We start from the raw sequence: 21,007 nt of genomic DNA on the forward strand, positions 1-21,007 counted from the left end.
GCTGAACTAGGGGGTTTCATGATACTCTAAAAGGTGACAAAGCTAACGGTGCATATTACAGACAAATATTGGTTAAAACAACTACATTGAACAATTCTACAAGCATTGCATGAAATATCAATATATTTTTATCAGCATCTCTCACCTTATCTGCCATCTTAGATTTTTGTATTTTTTATTATTTGGTGAAAACAAGATCTTAGGAGGCAGCAGGGCAAGGGCTTTTCCAAAATTTTTGCAACTTAAAGGTATTGTTCACTCCCGTCAACATTTACTCACCCTCACATTGTGTCAAACCCATTTGACATTCTCCCTTCCGTGGAAAATAAAAGGACATGATTCAAAGAATGTTAGCCTTAGTTATGATCCACTTTCATTGCATATTTTTCCCATAAAATGAAAGTGAACTGTGGCTAAAATATTATTTTGTGTTTGGTTGGAAAAGCATGAGTTGTGAATATCTACAGGATTTAAATTTTTAGGTGAACTATCCCTTCAAGTTCCAAACATTTGGAACAGCCCTTGCCCTGCCTTTGATGCCTTAAAATGCTGCCTCTGTAGACAACTCACTTTATAAAACAGAGCACCATAATCCCTCCCTCCCTATTTCCCTTACTCACAGGCCACTCTCTTTCTCTTAACACACACAGAAAAATTGCCTTAAACACATAATGAGCAATGGAGGTAATAATGCTGTATAATTCCCCCCACCCCCTGTGGTGGTAATGAGGGGCTATTAATGCGTGGTCACTGATTGGATACACTCTGAAAGTGTAGCACCACATAATGTCATCTGTAAATCGAAATACTCACCATAGGCTGTGTCATAGAAGATAATGAACTTCTGCCATGTGTACTCCATCACCACATGGAAAATGACATCATTTAGGTAGACGGGTGGTCGCACAAAAAGTGTGTAGTCATCTGGCTGAGAGTGACTGGTGGGTGGGCAGCTACAGCGAGGAGTGCCCCCAGGTGCCCTCTGGATGAAGAGGTGAGGGATGTGCATGGCATCAGCCAAAGACTGCAGCGAGCCTGCGGACATACAGCCAGTGGAGCTGACCAGGGCTAGGATTCCTCTGTTCATCAACTCACAAGCTGTAGGTGAGAAAGAGAAGGGGGATGGGGAGTGGTTATAATGAGATTGACTGACTTAATCTTCCATTCAATAACTATAGCTACAGTTTTTAAGATCTCTTGCAAACAGAATAAGTAGCACTCTTAAAGGAACTGTTCACTCAAAAATGAAAATTCTGTCATTATTTACTCTCACTCATGTCTTTGAAACCTATATGATTTATTCCATTGAGCACAATATTAGCTATTTATGGAAGAATGTCCAAGCTGCTCTTTTCCATACGATGAAATTGAATGTTGACCATGGCTGTCAAATAGGATTAGGCTATCAGGGAATAACATCAGCCTGTTCCTCATGTAAAGCTATCGTATGTCTACAGAAAACTTGGAATAGTGTCAACGTTTATCATGCTTTTGTGGTGTTTTTTTTTTTGTTTTTTTGCTTGACAGACCTTGGTGCACATTCACCTTAATTGTATTAAAGAGCAATGTGAAATCTTTTCAAAACGTTGTGTTTCATGAAAGAAGGAAAATCAGAAAACTTGGATTGACAAGAAGGTGACTAATTAATGACAGACTCTTAATTTCTAGGTGAACTATCACATTAATACCACAATCATATGCCAGGATGTTGTGTGTGTGTGTGTGTGTGTGTGTGTGTGTATTTGACAAAACAACAGTTTGACAATAAAACAAGAAATGTTCTTTAGTTCTGGTGATAGATGATGATTTCAATGACAACCTGAGAATAAATTAAGTTCCCTTTTGTTCAAAGTAACCATGTTGATTGCCAACTTAAACTTCAGCCTGTATCACCAAATCCATGAGTGTAAACAGAGGCTGGTAGCCAAAGCTGGTGGTGATCAATATGTCTTCTCCATGGCCTTAATTACAAATGTGGAACAGTGCAAATATGGTTATTTCTTCTTCACTTCAAGGTTCATTAACAATTCAGAACCTTTAGAGACTATCCCATTTGAATACTGTCTCTTAAAGGCATTGAATAGCCTTACAAATTCAAACTATATAGTCGACAGCAGTGGTTGTGAATTGAGCTTGCTTCAGGATGCAGTGGTGACCCATTATAGTACCAAAATTGTGTTGTATTAAAGTACAAAAAAATATTCTTTAATTAATAACTGAAATGTATTATGCATTATTTATTATTATATGTAAACACCGTGGTCTTCATAAATGTCAGAAATTTCAAATGGAAAACAATGCAAAAATACTACAGTAAAAATTGTAAATTGGTTAACTAGAAGTACTTTTAGAATGAACTTTAATGGCATTGTTAAAATTTCCAGTCCTTGTGAAAAATGTTTTTTTTACTAGCTTCTACTAAGTGAGATGAATTTGTAACAAAAATTGATTGCAGAGTTTGACTAGACGTACAACCTTTGAAATAAAAAAGTCATAGAAAGCTATTTGTATCTATGTATATATATTAGTTGCATTTTAGTTACATCAGAAAAGACCTACATGCAGTGTTTATGGAAAAACATAGGAGATCATAGTTCTACAGTATAAATGTACAGTTTTTGCTTTTAAGTGTATAAAAAATCAATTCATACATACTGCTTTCATAAACAGTGCCTGCTCATCATTAGAGGGCATTGATGCTTTTTTTTTAAAGCTCTGATAGGCTTCTCCATTTTTCACAGGATAAAAGCTTTAGTGCTTGACTGATTTGATAGATTTGCAGCAAGGATTTATAAATCACCACAGCAGGTTTGTCACATTCCTGTCACTCTGTCAGTCTGTGTTTTGGTCTGACAGGATCATGGCATTATTTGCCCATGTCTGTCTTTGTGTGAGCGCACGGTTCCTGTTATATTCCCTGTCAGTGTTTCATGTCTGGAGTGTGGTGTCTGGGTCCTTACTTCCTGTCTAGTTTGATTTCGGTCTGTTTTGGGACCCAGACATTCATACTCTTTGTCTGTTATTGACGTGGGTGCATCGCACTTGTGTCATCTTGGGATGCATTCGCGCCAATAATTTATGTCGGTCTTTGTGTCTGTCTCTCGCGACCGCGGATGTGTGTTGTGCTTGCTTTGTGCCTCGCGCCGCAAGCTGTCTTGTTGTGCTGCGATTCGGTCACTTCGGAAAGGTGACAGATGTGTGTATGTGGCCGAACTCTCACACATGTGTCTTGTCTCATCTTGTTTGTCGATTGGCATGAGTGTATATCACCTAATTGTATTGGCAGTGTGTGCTCATGCCATTCAGATGTTTTGCCTTCTTGTGACAACACGCAGCTTTTATTTTTTCTATATCGCAGCATGCTTCTCTGTCTTACGTCACACACCGCCTACATGTTTGCTTATTATTATGTCATTAGTAACACCTGCACTATTAACCCTCTTGATTTTAGATTCCTTATGTGTGCTGTCCAGTGCCAGTTCGTCTTGTTATCTTGTCGGTCCTGTTTGCGTCTCCCAGTGTTCTTGTCGGTACTGATCACCATCCTGGTTCCAGTTCGGTCCAGTTGGTCCTGTTCCCTGTTTCACCTCTGCCCCAGCCTGGATTCCTTTTTCCCCTATGGGGTAGTGTGGCAGGGCAGAGGGCGAGGCCGTGTGGTGACTCTACACACCCGGTCCCTTATTAGGCTAATCAAGCCTCCGAGAGGGATAAAGGCCGACTGCGGAGGATGGTGCGTGCGGGAGAGAGAGATCGTTTACGAACATGTCCGTCATGTGTGTGTTTGTGTCTTTTGTTTAAGTTTATCATTAAAACTATTATTTATATTGTCAAGCCGGTTCTCGCCTCCTCCTTTCTCCTAAATCCCTTTACAGGTAGTTTTTGTTGTTTTCCCCATTGTGGGAGATTGAGTTTGTAAATAAAATATTTTTGGTTTTTAACTCTGCGTTTGGGTCCTCATCTTTGCTAAACCCCAGACAAGGTAGTGTCAAGTAGGGGCAGAACGAGAGGAATGGAAGACTCAAACAGTAGTGCTGAAAAGCAAACTGTGAGATGAAATGCAGGCATGTTGTAGCGAATCAGCTCTATGAAATATTAATAATCAATCATAACTTGTTATAATCAATCATGAATATTTGGATCAGTTAGTCGGGTTAACTTGATGTAGCTACATTAACATTACAACCAAATACTCGGTTCATCCCGTGAACACTCAATATTGGTTATTAATTAATTAATTAATTAATTAATAGAAATGTACATTTCCGGGGCAGGGAAATGTCTTTCTTACTACGTATTAAGAGCAAGTAGTCAAAATCTATGATTAGTGACTTTAGATATGAGCTTGAGACACAGACAACTTTACATGTGACATGAACAAGACTTTATTAACTAGACTAAACATTTAAACTACTCCAACATACAGATACATACATGCATACAGTTTACCAAGGGAAAGAGGGCTGAAGCAGAATACAGGAAGGCAAGAAGTTATAGCATTGTTTGAAGTTCAGCAGATCAACAGCCTGAGCAAACCATCATATTAGTTCTGACACGCCCTTTTTAGAAAGGGGTTAAGGATACTTAATGTATCAAATAATGAGACTAAGTTTGATACTTGCATGTCCCATTTGAATTAAACTGTCCTGATGCAATTTGTTGATGGCTTGAGTTGATCTTTGATGATGTTGTCTTGATGAGAGAGAGAACCAGTGGGAGTCAGAGACAAGGCCGTAGCCTGGCGCACGCTTGGGAGTCCTTGGGGCCTCTAGTTCAGCATCATTCAGCAAAGATTGAGAGAGCACAAGGCTCAGAGGACCAGAAAACAGGAGAGGCAGGAAGCAAGAGCAAGAGAGCTAAGAGAGGGCTAAGAGAGCGAAGAGATAAGAGAAGAGGAAGGAAGTGGGCGCAGTAGTTTTATACCCTTAGAAAACATGTCCCACCTCTCATTGGCTCGACCAATGAGAAGGGTTTGGGTTCCAGGCGGGAATTTGGTTTATTGCTCTTTGTTCTCACATTTCTCATTGCATGTGCAAGAAAGAAAATAGGAAATATACTTGTAATACTAATATGTTGTTGTTATCGACATATCATGTACACAGTCATTTCAATCTTCAAAATACCAAGTTATAGAGACCAAATATGCCACACATATGATTTTGGTTAACCATAGTATGCAAAGTCTGTAACATTAACCCATTAGAGTTTGCAAGAAACATAGATCAAGCAACATTTAAGGGAAATTGTGAGATGGCACATTAGATACATGTCAATATTTTTATCACATGGATTATATATATATAGCATATATAGGATTAAAAGGTGTCATTTCTCCTTCTCAGTAAGAAAGCAGTGAGCTTCAGCAGTCTGAGCATTCCTTTGGGGGTCGTAAAAGTCCCCTTTCTTTGGGCAGGAGAATGATTCCTTTGTTCCGTCACGGCTCATTTGCATGTTTCTTATGACCGGGTCTGGCTTTGGTTTGAATAACTCAAAAGATGGTAATACCTAGCAGAACACCATTCTAAGGTAATCTTATATTTATATTCAACTAGGACAAATCGTAAGGTTTAATTTGATACCAAGAAACGTGTGTTTAGTACACTTAAAAGGGAATATACACTGAGGCTATTAAATATGAGGCCTCAGAGTTTAAAACACACAACGAAACAGTTCTAACGAGTTTGATATACCTCAGAAATACACAACATACAGGGATTACACGTATTTCATTAGCAATATGCAGTTCTGTGTTTAACTGAAAAACACACACACACACATTGTTACGTTCAAAGTTTCCCCCTTCCTGTCCACACGATAAGCACGTGGTGAGCATGCGGATGTCACATGCGGTTCTCTGTCAATAGTTCATTGTCTCTTTGTCAATACATTTATTGTGCTTGTGGAGACTGGTTGGCGCTATTTCAGTAATTAGGGGAGTTTTTAACAGTAAGTTCTTGTTTGTTCGTGAATCTGTTAAGGCCACTGATCCTCCGCCATACCTTACAATGTGGATGAGCAAACTAGGCCTTTTTATGCTGCTTTATATGGAAGTAACTCTACTGATTTGAGTGAACATTGTAAACGTGCACAGGATATTGTTTTTGGATCAAACATTCAGCATTTGTTTTGAAGATTTGACGATGAGCAAAATTGGTTTCAAAGAGATCCTTGTGTTATATTTTTTTTTATGTTTGAGCACTTTTGCTCTGCAAAAAGCTCCTTAATTTTTCTGCAATCATTGACACAAATGCTAGCAACCTTTGAGTGACAGTTATTGGCTTTTATGCTAAATGTCAGAAGCATGCTAGCAATCAGTGGTTCAACCCAAACCCTCTCAGGTTTGGCATAATTAACAGCTAATCTTTTTCTTTTCACCTAATTCAAAACTCTTTAAATACAGCTAATTTAAATTCAGTAACAATAAATGAACTACCAATCAGCCTAACAATAACCCATAACAAAACCTTGACATCTGATCCCAAGTAATATCGAATTATGAAGTTTACCTCAAAGCATGTAACTTAATAGATTAAATGCACAAGTTTTTTTAAGCTGAATAAGCTGAGCTTGAGTTAACAAGATCTTATATAATGAGGTAGAACGTTTGCAGACACCTTTACTGATTGGACTGACTGAAAATGGAAAGGCTGGATAATCCTTACTTATTAAAAGCACTTCTGTGAATTAGTGCTATGATCCTGTCTGTGATCCACATTTGTCTTAGGTCTTGCTATATTATGTTAGGGAAAGTCTTATAATGTAGACATGTATTTAATTTGATATGATTCCATGGCCTCATCTACATTTAAAAAAATATTCACATTTGTAATGCAACATGATCACATGGGAAGTCGGCATAATGTTTCCGAGATCCTAGGATAGGCTACATTATATCAACTCACAGACAACAGCTCCTATCAGACTAACTGTGTTCACATAATCAGTGACGAGAGTAATTTGGAGGTTGCATTTTACGATTTTACTCCATTCATGGTTAAGTTTTGATTTGGTGTTTGGGTTGGGGGGGTTCATTTTATAAAAGATGCATACCTCTTTACAGTATTACAAGCTGTACAGCTGAAAACAACTCCCTTTACAGCTCGCTTTGGACGCTCCTCCCCGGAAAGCTATTTTGCAAATAATCTGATAAGAATCTGAGCAGATGTAGATCTGAGCAGATCCCTTTCTGATTGCTGTACTCCACTTTGGCAAGCACTTCAAGCTCTAAATACATGCTTCAAGTTTTCTCCGGCGATGGAGAAAAACGGAGACACCAATCTCTCTCTTAGTTAAAAAATAATGTACTTAAATAGTGCTGCTTTGTTTTTGATTAAGGTTATTAAACTAGGGTATTTGTTATAATTAGTGTAAATTGGTATAAATTGTTCCAGTTAATTGTGTTACTCCAACACTAATTGTGTTTGTGCTAAATCAGTGGCACATTGTTTCTTGTAACACTTTTCTACATACACCTGTGACTAATAGAGTTCAGATCTTTCAGTTGACACCCACACTACAGTTTGCTCCAAAAGTACCCATCAAACAGCTGATGGACAAACATAAAAAATTGCCTTGCAAAACCACTTAAAATATCTAAACTTTGTGTCTCTATACAATTCTAATTTTCATGTTCTTTTGGATATAAAATTATTTTGGCATGTTTTTTTAACAAGTTTCTATCATTACTTAAATTTGAGGTTGTTTCTCACCAAAACCTATCATATGCCTTCAGAAGACTTGCAATATGACACGAGTCGCATAAACTACTTTGTTACATTTGGGTCCTTTTTAAAGGTGCTGAAAGCAATTTATTCATGGAGAGGTATGGAATTTTTTTTTAAAACGAGTGTTGTAAGATTTCTCATCAGTTTCTTGGACAGCCCTAGACTCTTTAAACAGCAAACAAAATGTGTCTGTGGGCCACCTTCTCTGATGCTTGTAAATCATTTAGCATGTTCTATTAGTACAGTATTTGCAGCTAATTATTGAGGCGTTATGCCATTTTTATGCCATGTTGTTCATAACAGTTGTCAGTTGAGGGTGATATTTTGCTGCTGTTCTTTATGACAACAGCTTCTCCTCATTGTCTGTCTCAAAGCTCATTTGGTATCTTTGGTGTGTGGGGTTTTGGAAAAAGGAGGTGTGGCTAATCAAAATGCTCATTTTCGAGGAAGTTAGTACATCAAATATCGCTTACAGCACCTTTAAGCTTTAAAGTGACTCACTATCAACTGCCAATGTATTTAAATAAAAATTGGAGTATTCAGAAATATTTTCCTGTTGTGTTCCACATAAGAATGTCAAACAGCAAATTATAACCAAATTTACATTTTCGGGTGAACCATCCCTTTAAATCAGATTGATAACTCACAAGTTTGATTCAAACTGCAAATAAAATCAGTTCAACCAATTCAGAACAAAAATGTGACCAATATAATAATTTGTTTGTCCTGAGCCCCCAACCCAAAGCAAGTCCAGAGTGCAACACACAAATCCCATCTGAATACAGAGTGTTTCTGCAGAAATCGCCAATGGCTCCTGATAGATCAACATGAGCAAAACCTACTGTGATTTACAAGTGCTGCTGTCATGTTCACACTTTTTCTTCCTTCCAAAATGCTCAACTCCTCTCTTGCCCAAAACTGTGGATGTATTTGTTCACTTCTATTTAAAAAAAAAAAATACTTTTTCATATTTAAACACCTGCAAAATGAAGAGAGATAAAGCTAAAGATTAATTATAATAATAATAATAATCTGTCAAATGTTGAGAAGTGTGTCTTTTAGTGTCACTCACTCCTGCTCCTGGAAAACCACTTTCTTGCAGAGTGTAGCTCCAACCCTACTCTCAAAGAAAGCCAAAAGGCCTTGATTAATTGATTCAGGTGTGTTTGATTAGAGTTGGAGGTAAACTCTGAAGGACAGAGGCTCTCCAGGAGCAGGAGTGAGTGTCACTGCTCTGCCTCTCACACAGCCATCTATTTCAGGAGTCCTTAGTATTCCATATCACCACTCACAACTGCAAAGAACCCACTCTCCCTTGAAAACCAAACACTGTTGAGCACTCCAGATAAATTTGTCCCAGGAGTGCACTGAGCTTTTTTCTTTTCATAGTGGAGGCTTTTGCTGTTGTCATTTTTATGATGAAGATACACAACTCATCCACCTCTCTCAAACCTGGCTTTACCATTGCAAGTTGTTTCACTCTTATCGGCGAAAGGAATTTTCGATTTCAGCACACAGCTAGCCCAGGGCAAACAGATATTAGATATCTGCAGATTTGTCTTTAGCCTTTATTGTAATGTTTTCAATTGCTTCTTTTGGAAATTAGATTCTTATCAGTTGTTTAATTAGAGGTAGAAGTGCCAGACATTATTCTCTAATTACCCAGAGAGTGTGAAACCATTCTGGAAAGAACTAAGCAATTGTTAGTGATATCTCCTTTGTAGTGGAATCAATTATGTTGCACATCTAAAAGATTCCAGCACACTTTAGAAGAATTTACTACACAATAATTTACACTTAACATCCTTTGTGGTGATTCAAGAAAGGTAAAACCTTTGTAATGTAATATGACATGCTACACTCAATTTTTCATTAGCATGACAGTTGTTCAGCTGTTTTCAAAATAGTTATGTATTACATTAAAAAGCTACTTTTACCAACAATCTGAGGTGTATCGCTGTTTGTAATGTGAAAATAGATTTTTTTTTTTCATTTGTTTTCTTATGTAAACGCGTTTAACAGTTAAAGGATGGGCATCTCCGGCTCCCCTTTATATCGCTCTCCCGCTGATCAGCTGATTCAGTGCCGGCAGTGCACAATCACGGCAAGGAAATGCCCTCCCTCCTCGTCAAAACATGCTAGATGGATATAACAGACCACTGTGCCACATCTAGAAGTCCTTAATTTTTCAAAACAAGTTAAAAAGAACTGCAACTGTTAAAAACGTATCTCCAGACACCTGCGTCAGTGGCACTACGTTTACCTTTTTTTAGTGCAAGAACGAATTTGGTGTGAATGGCCCCTAACAGCAATCAATCTGAGGCAACAATGAAACACATCTAATTTAAGTAACAAAATGTTTATTTAAAATGTGTTGTTCATTAAAGTTTTTGTACTCTATTTTGCACATATACAATTTATGTTGGTATCTCGTTATGAGATCTCCTCTGTCCTAGTTCTGCAATGCTGTAACAATCTGAAAACAACAGCTACACTTTCTGTGGTGCCTAAAAAATGGAGCACGAAGAAGCATCTCCTCAAAAAACTTGAGGCTGCTGCAGCTTCATAGAAAGTTTTCACACTGGCGGCATCACTATGTGGTACAGCACCATCACACCATACAGTATAAAAATATTAACAATGTGTTATTTCTTCAGCTCAGAGAGTCATAGAATGTGATCTGCTGCAACTTGTAGATATTCTCATTATCTGCTTTCAAAACAAAGCCCAATTGATCATTCAGGATCCTAATCACTCTGGCCATAAATTGTTCTGCCCCATGCATTCAGAAATTAGATTTTGCTCCATAATGGCAGAGAATAACAGACTGAAAAACTGCTTCTACCAGAGTGTAGTTTACATACTAAATAGCAGTCCTAATAGCTAACCATGTTTTTTTTCACTACACACCTGAACTTTGTATGTTAATAGTTATATTGTAATTTATGTGAATAACAATTTTTGTAATATTCGTAGCCTAAATTGTACAGTGTATGTTAAATTCATACATAGTACATTGTATATACACCTCCACAACGCTCCACATATTTTCATAGTCTAAGCAGAGTCTGCTCAACTCTATCAGTAGATTTAATAGGTAAATTAAGGTCAATTTATTTTTAACTCGGAGTTGAGTTACATGTGTTCAACCATATTTCTCCACTCAAAGAAAACAGAAAAAAATGCCAATCATGTCTTTACTACCACCTAAGTACCCTTCCTACACAGCAGATGTTTGCCAGCATGCTCCGCGGGAGCTGTGGTAAAATGTGCCATGCAATGAGGGAAAATGAGTCAAACAGTCCCAGATGGGAGAGTCTCCAAATGTCATGTTGTAAGTGTTTGATAAAAGGACGGTCTTGCGGCATTGGAGGGATCTGTTTCAGTATGCATGTCTGAGAAATGAAGATGCATCTGTGGGCTAGCACGCCAACTGGCTGAATACAAGAGGATAATAACCAATGCAGAGCTGCAGGGACACCTGGTGCTGCACACTTAAAAGAGAGATGCATGAGAAAAGAGGCCACAGCCAAAGAAAGAGTGAATGAGGGAGACATAGAGAGTGAGAACAGAGCTGGAGAAAACAACTCTGAACTCCCAAAATACCTGTGGATAAACAGAGTGCAGTGTAGGGGAGTAACCAACTAAACAAATCAACAGCGATCAACAAGGCAAAAACATGGTAGCTACAGCAACTATTCTTCAGCCAAATGTGCATTACAAAATAGTCTCACTATGTTTTCTCTTAAACTAGGCATAGGTGAGCTAAACCCATCTGTTAGAAGAGACACCAGAGACCCGATTTCTGTTATAATGCAAAGTTGACAAAACGTGTAGTTACAAGAACAAGCAATTTATTGTAATGCTTAAGTATGACCAAATATAACATTGCCATTTAAAAGTGGCATTCCTTGCAGAAACAGCCTTATAGCCAGAAAGCTTAGACACAAATCAAGCACACTTCGATCAGATGGATGTAAAAGAACTGATTCAAAACAATGATTCACTGATTCAAGCCCCTGCACAATTTTATTGTGCCAGAAAATATAGCTCTGATTAAACTGTACATTTTAATTGAACAGAATTAAATCATCAAACTTTTTGACTATTTGTCAGGACCCCTATTGTCCCAGAAATTATTTGAAAGCCCCCATTTCCAAAAAAACATAGTACTTAATCACGATTCTTTTTATGACAATAACAGTTTTAGGAACTATTACTGTATATGTTGTAGGCCTACATCTTCATTTTTAGCTCTCTTGGGCATCTTAAACAAGTTTGATTATTTTAATAACCTATTTTTTATATAGTTTTAGATTATCTCATGGCCACCTTAAAAGTTTTCTGTGGTTGAGAACCACTGGAATAGAGTATATAAAGATACACCCCCCTTAAGTATCTTTAATGTAGTTAGCTTATTTTCATAAGTAGCTTGTAGTGTGGGTAAATTAAATATTGGGGGGCGAATTCACTAAACAGTTGCAGCACATTTGTGCATGGTATTTCAGAAAACAATCTGTGCCTCATTTACTAACCACCACAGTTTAGTTTAAGCAGGTGCAACCAGCGCTTATATGAAGCTGCGTTTAGAGTATTTAGTTGTTGTTCCTCTCCATGCAAACATGCCTCATTTGTATGTAAATTAGGCTTATTATAGATTGCGCTTCATTAAAAAAAAATTGCCAGATAAAACCAGGAGCTAAAATGAATGATGTTTGTGTGCATTTTTGATTTATCATATCAGCAGTAATTCATCAAATCAAGAGCGTTATATTCTGGGATATGTATTCAGATGCTCTGTGTAGTCAAGAGCACTTTTGGCATATTAACAGATATACTGCTCTCAGAATCAGTTTGCGAGATTAGAATTGCAAAAGCATATTGCGCTCAGCACAGCACCATTGTCTGATCGGCATAGTTCCTTTAAAAAAAATGGGAGCTAAATAACTGCCGCTTATATAGGGTGCAATTCATTCTAATGGAATTTCTCTCTGTGGTGGGGTGAGCAAGAGACAGACACAGTGGGTGTGTCATTAGGCCTCAGAGAAGCATTTATTTAAAATAATTATCAACATGAAATGTCCAAAAGAGGGAATAAAATGTTCAAGGGGGAAAGTGTCCAAAATAATGGGGATATCTGCCAGTCTCGTGGTGAGACAGGAGCTTTGTGTAGGTCGGGGAGTAGGCCACTTAGTCCTAGGGCCTAGGCGCGAGGGGCGGTGGCTTCTGTTGCAGCCTGTCTACCCAGAAGCAGTGGAGTTTGAAGGGAATTGTGGCCCAGCTTCCTAGCCAGTTGGCCGCAGCACCTGCTGCGACATGCCTGGGTTCTGGGAGAGTGGATCTGCTACCCAAATTAGGCTTATTAAATTGTGACTCTTCTTTCCTGCTCACTCCCTTTGTGAGCTTGGCTAAAGAGTGACCCTCAGAGGTGGGGTTACAATGACGAGAGAGTGGGGTGGGTATTTTACCACAACCCTTAAAAATGTTATTAAATGTTATGTATATTAAATGGAGAGCTAAACTGTAGTTTAACTACTTAAAATTATGAGTAGCTTGTAGCTTGATGTTTCAAAGTACTGTAGCTTCCCAAACACTAACAGAGGCCATGCTGCTTTTTGCATCATACTGCAAGGATGCACTTGTATTCAAACTTGTGAATGTTTATTTGTCTGCTCTGCATGCACCTGTGTGTGTTCTCCAGTATCACCAGCCTTATCTGCAAAGTTTCCTCCCTAATTGAAGCAGCTAGAATTGAGTCATTCATCACAAGTGAATCTCCACATTCTAATGTGGATGGAATCAACCTGTGACTCATTAGAAATCTCCTCGGCATCCATCCTCCCTCTCCTCCTCCGCCGCCCCCTCCTCCTCTTTTATCTAACTCCTTCATTCATCTTCTTCAGCTCTCTCTCTATCCTTTCCTTACCTGCTCTTATCTCCTCTAAGGGCTAGCGTCTGAACAAAGCCCCTCTGTGGTGATTGAAAGTGTTATATAAAACAAAGAAAGCAAAGAAACGTGGGATTACGTTTCTTTGTACCTAATGTTTTTATGTAATTAAAATATGCAAATCTCTGCTCCTTTGAGATTTGTCAAATGGGAAGATGACATGATGAAATTTTACGGTAATATATGAAAAAAAGCCATATTTTTGCTTTAAATCATACATTTTGTGTACAAACATAAAACAATAAAATATAATATATATAATATGTGTTTTAAGTTGTTAGCAATAGATAAGCCACAAGAAATGAGATGAAATAAATTAATAAATACAAATATGATCAGTATTTTTATTCAAAACAGCATTGTCTTTGACAAAAAGTAGATGGTGATATTTGTTTTGTGGTCAGTGAAATTTGAGGAAAAAACGTTTCTTTCATTTATTATTTAATTGTTATGAACAGCTGGAAAACCTAATCAGAAAAAAACATAAGTGAAAAATATTGTTGCTCAAGATGGGTCAACAAGATGGGAGAGCATTAATGCCTCTCTTTACTTTTCATTAGTTCTGAGACAATTCATGGAGGTGATTGGTACATTTCATTATACCTTGCTTAGGTATTCAGTTCAAACAGGTGATATGGAATCTCAGTGTGGGAGGATCATTTATTGTGCCAAAGACTTTGACTTCAATATAACTTCTATATAACATAGCTAGTATGTGCCTCACTTCGAAGCTGATATGATTCTTTTTTAATTCTTTTGAATGATACTTTTCAATTGCGCTTGCTCCCTGGTCCAGTTCTTAATGGCAAAACTGGCACGAACAAGTAATCAGTAAAGGAAGAAGAATGACTTAAAGCTGCTATAGCGAGCAGCCCCCTCTGCTGGTCAAAAAAACTGTACATAATTAAACTTGTTGCCAGTAGGTTTCAATAGCAGCTTTCTTGCCAAGTATTTTCACTTTGCAGACTGTTTTGAAAATGTGTTTTGAAAATGTGGAGTTGAATCTTCTCTCTTGGCAGCTTGCCATCCCTGGAGCTCAGTGCTGATTAATCAGAAACCTCTACAGCGTGTCCATCGCCATCATGAAACAGGAGATGACATCCCCACTCTGTCCACCACATCACTCATCAAAGCACCATCTGATCCAAGTCTATGAGTCCATTACTCTCAATCACGGCTCGCAACCCCACAAGGTGAGAGCTACTCGCAGCAGGTAGCTTCAAAACTCTATCACTCTACCTCTGAAAGAGTGTTTTATATATCATACCAAATTAAATCAAGAACACAGTTTCAAGTCAAGTCAAGTCAAGTGGTTTTTATTGTCGTTTCAACCATATACAGTTAGTACAGTACACAGCAAAACGAGACAACGTTCCTCCAGGACCATGGTGCTACATAAAAACAACAAAGGACCAACATAGGACCACATGAGACTACACAACGAAATAAAATACCTATATAAACTACCTATATATACCTATATAAAGTGCACGTGCAAACATGTGCAAAAAGTACAGGACAGTACAACAAATTACTGACAATGAACAGGACAATAGACAGTGCAGCGCCGACCAGTACTCAGTAGTGCAAAAAGATGACAGTTTCTAAAAATGTAAAATAACATACTATGAGATAGTGTTCTATGCACATAGCAGTTATTGAGGTAGCAGACAGTTATAAAGTGACAGTTATTAAAGTGCAACTCAGGACACGTGTGTGTCAAACCAGTCTCTGAGTATTGAGAAGTCTGATGGCTTGGGGAAGAAGCTGTTACACAGTCTGGCCGTGAGGGCCCGAATGCTTCGGTACCTCTTGCCAGACGGGAGGAGGGTAAAGAGTTTGTGTGAGGGGTGTGTGGGGTCGTCCACAATGCTGGTTGCTTTGTGGATACAGTGTTTTTGTAAATGTCTTTGATGGAGGAAGAGAGACCCCAATGATCTTCTCAGCTGTCCTCACTATCATCTGCAGGGCTTTGCGGTCCGAAACGGTGCAAGTCCCAAACCAGGCAGTGATGCAGCTGCTCAGGATGCTCTCAATAGTCCCTCTATTGAATGTAGTGAGGATGGGGGTTGGGAGATGTGCTTTCCTCAGCCTTCGAAGAAAGTAGAGACAGGTGCTGGGGAATGATTGTGTTGAATGCTGAGCTGAAATCTATGAACAGCATTCGAACGTATGAGTCCTTATTGTCTAGGTGGGTGAGGGCCAGATGGAGGGTTGTGGTGATGGCATCGTCCGTTGAGCGGTTTGAGCGATCACGCAAACTGCAGTGGGTCTAGTGAGGGGGCAGCTGGGTCTTAATCTGCCTCATGGCGAGCCTCTCGAAGCACTTCATGATGATGGGTGTAAATCGCGACGGGACGGTAGTCGTTGAGGCAGGACACTGAAGACTTCTTTGGCATGGGGATGATGGTGGTGGCCTTGAAGCACGTTGGAACAACGTGGCTGCTCAGAGAGATGTTGAAGATGTTGGTAAGAACATCTGCTAGCTGGTCTGCACATCCTCTGAGCACTCTGCCAGGAATGTTGTCTGGTCCAGCAGCCTTCCGTGGGTTGACTCTACGTAGAGTTTTCCTCACATCTGCCGTGGTAAGACAGAGCACCTGGTCGTTGGGAGGAGGGTGGACTTCCTCGCCATCACGTCGTTCTGCACTTCAAACCGGCGTAGAAGTCGTTCAGCGCATCTGGAAGGGAGGCATCTTTGTCACAGGCAACTGATGTTGTCCTGTAGTTGGTGATGGCCTGGATGCCCTGCCACATGCGCGCGTGTCACCGCTGTCCTGGAAGTGACTGTGGATTCTCTGGGCGTGTCGGCGCTTTGCCTCTCTGATTGCCCGTGACAGTTTGGCCCTAGCTGTTCTTAGGGCTGCCTTATCGCCTGCTCTGAAGGCGAGTCTCGGGACCTCAGCAGCGTCGCACCTCCGCAGTCATCCACGGCTTCTGGTTGGGCGTGTGGTGATGGTCTTGGAGAAAGTGACATCATCAATGCACTTGCTGATGTAGCTGGTCACTGATGCTGTGTATTCCTCCAAGTTGGTAGAATACGCCATATGTTGCAGCCTCCCTGAACATGTGCCAGTCAGTACACTCAAAACAGTCCTGAAGAGCAGAGATGGCTCCTGCTGGCCAGGTTTTCACCTGCTTCTGAAGCGGTTTTGTGCGTCTGACGAGCAGTCTGTATGCTGGAATTAACATAACAGAGATGTGGTCTGAGTAGCCGAGGTGGGGCGGGGCTCCGCCCGATGCAGCGCCTGGGATGTTTGTGTAAACAAGATCAAGCACGTTCAGCCCTCTCGTTGCAAAGTCCACATACTGATGGAATTTAGGGAGCACTGTCTTGAGATTTGCATGGTTGAAATCTCCGGCGACAATAAACAGTCCGTCGGGGTGAGCGTTCTGCAGTTCAGCTCATAGCCCCATACAGTTCACAGAGCGCTTCCGTAGCGTTAAGCTGGGGAATGTAAACTCGGTTATGCAAACAGTGGTGAATTCCGTGGTAGATACAAAGGTCTGCATCTAACAGTCACAAGCTCCAACAGCGATGAACAGTAACTAGAGATTAGCATAGAGTTCTTGCACCATTCCGTGTTGATGTAAACACACAAGCCATCACCGCGAGTCTTACCGCGAGAGAGCTGTATTTCTGTCGGCACGAAACGAGGCGAGCCCGTCTAGCTGAATGGCGGCATCCGAACTCTGTCGCTGAGCCACGTCTCCGTGAAAACAAAGACGCAGCAGTCTCTAAACTCACGCTGCGTAGCCTGCTGGAGTCGGATATAGTCCAGTTTATTGTCCAGGGAGCAAACATTTGAGAGCAGGATAGACGGGAGAGCTGGCCGGCTAGGGTTTGTTTTAGCCTAGCATGGACCCCGCCCTCTTTCGCGCTTCGCTTTCTCGCACACCGCTACGACGTCCTCTCCCGGCCACCGGCATCAGGCGATGCCGAGGGCTGGAGGCCTGGTCTCCGCAGCAAGCCGAGTACGCGTAGCGCCTCCTGCAGGTCATCATGCAGCTTGGTTTTTACATGAGTCTTATATTTGAGTAGTGTCTGGCGATGGTAGACACGAACACTGGTTGCTCCGATGTCCATGTGTTGCAAAAGTCGGGCTTTTTTAACAAAAATAGCACCATTGTGGATCAGGAGTGGCCGCGTGCTACCGCGCCGCCATCTTGGATGATAGCCTAGGTCTGCAGTCAGACACAATTGTATATTTCTGGTTCTTGGACACAGAGTGCACATAAAGTCACAATGGGCTGATAATGCATGTGAGCTGAGAGTGCAGGTTTGCAGCATAACTCTGCTGGCATACAGGAAACCCCAGCAGCCCTAGCAGTGCTTATAGTGTTATTAGCATTTTATATTATATTAAAACATTTACTCATGTAGAGTGATTTTCCTCCACATAAAGGCCACATCAAAGAGGAAAATGTGCCATGTGTTTACTTTTAAATGTCACACAGAGGTGGCCTACATTTACAGGAATCCCAATCGCAGGATACACACACAGATCACACTTTCGAATGATGACCATTGATTTACATGTGTGTGAGATGCGCACATCAAAAATTTCAGCACAGAATAAAGAGCAAAATAAAGAGAGGGTTAAAATAACATAATTGTCTGTTTCATTCAGTGATACTATTTTAAGATTTCTCAGTCATGAACCAAACTATCCAGCTCCAAGATGAATCACAACATTCAAACTTGTATTTTTAGTAAAAAAAACTAACCAACAGTATACAGTGAATTTTTTAGATTAGCAGGCATCCCAACCTGCAAAAAGTCATTTCAGGGAGGTAAGATATAAAGATATAAGATATAAAAGCATAAGGCCTATGCAATTATTTGTTAATTATGTAGATTACTTTTAATATAAACTGCTTATACTATTTATGTAAACTGCTTTTATTTATATTCCATTGCAACTTTAAACAGGTCTAAGGAGTTTATTGTTTTCGTGTAGCCTAGGTAACTAGCCGGCCTGAATAATATGCACATGAAATGAAACTTGTTTAACTCACCTCAACATGTCTTTTACAATCATTTAACCCGCCATGGGCAATGCTGAAGTCACTGTTACAAACTGTACAGCGTGCAAGACTGTCATTATGTTTCACTCTTATTAGACAGGGGTACACTTTTGTGTAGTCTGGCGTAAAATGTGTCTTATATTTTCGCTTTTTGGGGCACTCTCCCTCTGCCATGGCGCTCCTGTGTCTAGATACACTGAACTGATTAATTAGGTTCGGGAGAAGAGATAAAAGCCCGCCCACACTGACAATTGATTGGTTGACTTACCGAAACAGGCCAATCAGGATGCTCTCTGTCTTACATGCACTTCTTGATGCACACACGCACACACACGCAAGGTCTCTCGCTCTCTCCCTCTTTGCCGTGCGCGCTACACGGTTTGAAGCACAGTCTAGCACAGTCTAACCGCTCTTGCTCGCTCGCTCTTGATTCCGGGAGATTTTAACTAATTTGCGGGCATCAGGGAGCCGCTATCAATACGCGGGAGACTCCCGGAACTTCCGGGAGACTTGGGATGTCTGGATTAGTGGACTGCTGTTCAGGATCAAGTGTAGTGGAGTTTGTTACTGCTAATTCGGCTATGAACATTCTGTAAGAATTGTGATGTGTAAATTATTGTTTAACATTCTTAAAGCTCATGGTAGGTCATGGTAGCCTTGCTTTAAAAATCAAATTATGCACGTGTAGATGTGTACAAGTAAAGAGTGATCAGATCAACTTTGATGAACTGATTTATTCTCTTGTCACTCCGGCCCCTTTCTTCCCACTCCCCTTGTTGCTTTCCTCTATCAAAACCCTTGTCTGTCCCGTCTCTGCCCCCCATGTGTATTTCCTTACATACAGCCTCACATTTACGTTTATGTGGTACACACACATATTATACAGCACGGAAAATATGCATATCAGTATGAAATCTTTACTTCCAAAATGCTACTGTTGCATTCTGATACATCCATCCATCCATCCATCCATCCATCCATCGTCAACCGCTTATCCTGTGTACAGGGTCGCGGGGGGCTGGAGCCTATCCCAGCTAACATTGGGCGAAAGGCGGGGGACACCCTGGACAGGTCGCCAGTCCATCGCAGGGCATTCTGATACATATTTTAGTTATTTTTTTGTTTTGTTTTTTTGGCTCATGGGTCAAAGAATAAGTTCATGGAAACCTCTCAAGAAAATGTCAATAAATAAAAAATGTGTCCAGATATTTTACCTTTACTATTCCCATTGTTTTCAGTGATTCTCATTGCTGTAAACACAGTAATTTATTTTACTGTATAACTGTCAAATATAAATTACGATCAGCAAAAATAAAAGGCAGTAGGCTACCAAGTGAGCACTACCATAAAGCATAAATACATCATAATGACCATGTTTTTCACATGAGAATCACTCATATGTGATGTACCAAAGGGCTGAGAGAACTAATAGAGAATAACGAACACTTGAAAGAAGGATGAACATGAAATAAAAGACAATAGAAAACAATTAAAAGATAGTGAGAAAATGTCAGGAATAACAGAAGGGAAGGATAAAGGAGATGAAAGAAATCAAAATGTTGATAGAGCTTGAAACGTTGCATACTTGGTTAAGAACTTGAAACCATTTTTACTTAATTAAGAAAATAGGTAACACTTTATTTTGATGGGCCCCCTGCAGATTCTCAACTGACTATAAGTGACATCACCTGACTTACTATAGCTAGAAAACAGCGTTTCAACAAACATACAAAATACTTTCAGTAGCCTGTATATAGATCTTTATTAATGACCTACTTACATTATTGTTGAGAACATCAGTTCATTAAAATTGTTGGACAAAACAATGACTTCTAAACATTTATATTTCTTTTACATACAGTCTATGTGATGACTGCAACGTAGCACTGCTATTCCTGTGTGTTATTATCAGTATTGGTATACTATTGGTATAGTGACTCTGTACTGATAGGAAATTCACGAGCAGGTAAGCAAAGAAATTTAATTAATAAAAATGTATATTAATAAAGGCTAAATACATACAAACTGTGCCGCTGTGATTTAATGTGCTGAGTAACGCCGTGTCTGATATTAAAATCAGCAACACTTTGCAAAAGACGTGGTCATTGTTGATATGGCTTCGAGAAATTAAATTAAATTCTTCCGTTCAGCTGTTGTTAAATTTACATGTAGCCTATATTTTGTTTTCGTAGGATGTGTCGATTGTGTGAGTAAGATGCGTTTCATACAAGATCTGGCAACTGGACAACCTTGGAATAATATATTGATGTGATTATTCATATAACGAGGTTTGGACCACACAAATTACAGG

General features: G+C 39.7%; 1 protein-coding gene across 2 annotated transcripts in view; it reads right to left on the reverse strand.

The window, feature by feature from the left end:
- LOC127630454 (glutamate receptor ionotropic, delta-2-like) overlaps window positions 1–21,007 on the reverse strand; it is a 560,225-nt gene that overhangs the window by 266,562 nt on the left and 272,656 nt on the right. For both annotated transcript variants that reach the window (XM_052107985.1, XM_052107986.1), the window contains exon 3: window positions 814–1,098. In XM_052107985.1, coding sequence (XP_051963945.1) covers window positions 814–1,098 — 285 coding nt within the window. The remainder of the gene's footprint in view (window positions 1–813; window positions 1,099–21,007) is intronic.

This window comes from Xyrauchen texanus, chromosome 37, assembly GCF_025860055.1.
Source record: "Xyrauchen texanus isolate HMW12.3.18 chromosome 37, RBS_HiC_50CHRs, whole genome shotgun sequence".
Taxonomy (NCBI): Eukaryota; Metazoa; Chordata; class Actinopteri; order Cypriniformes; family Catostomidae; genus Xyrauchen; species Xyrauchen texanus.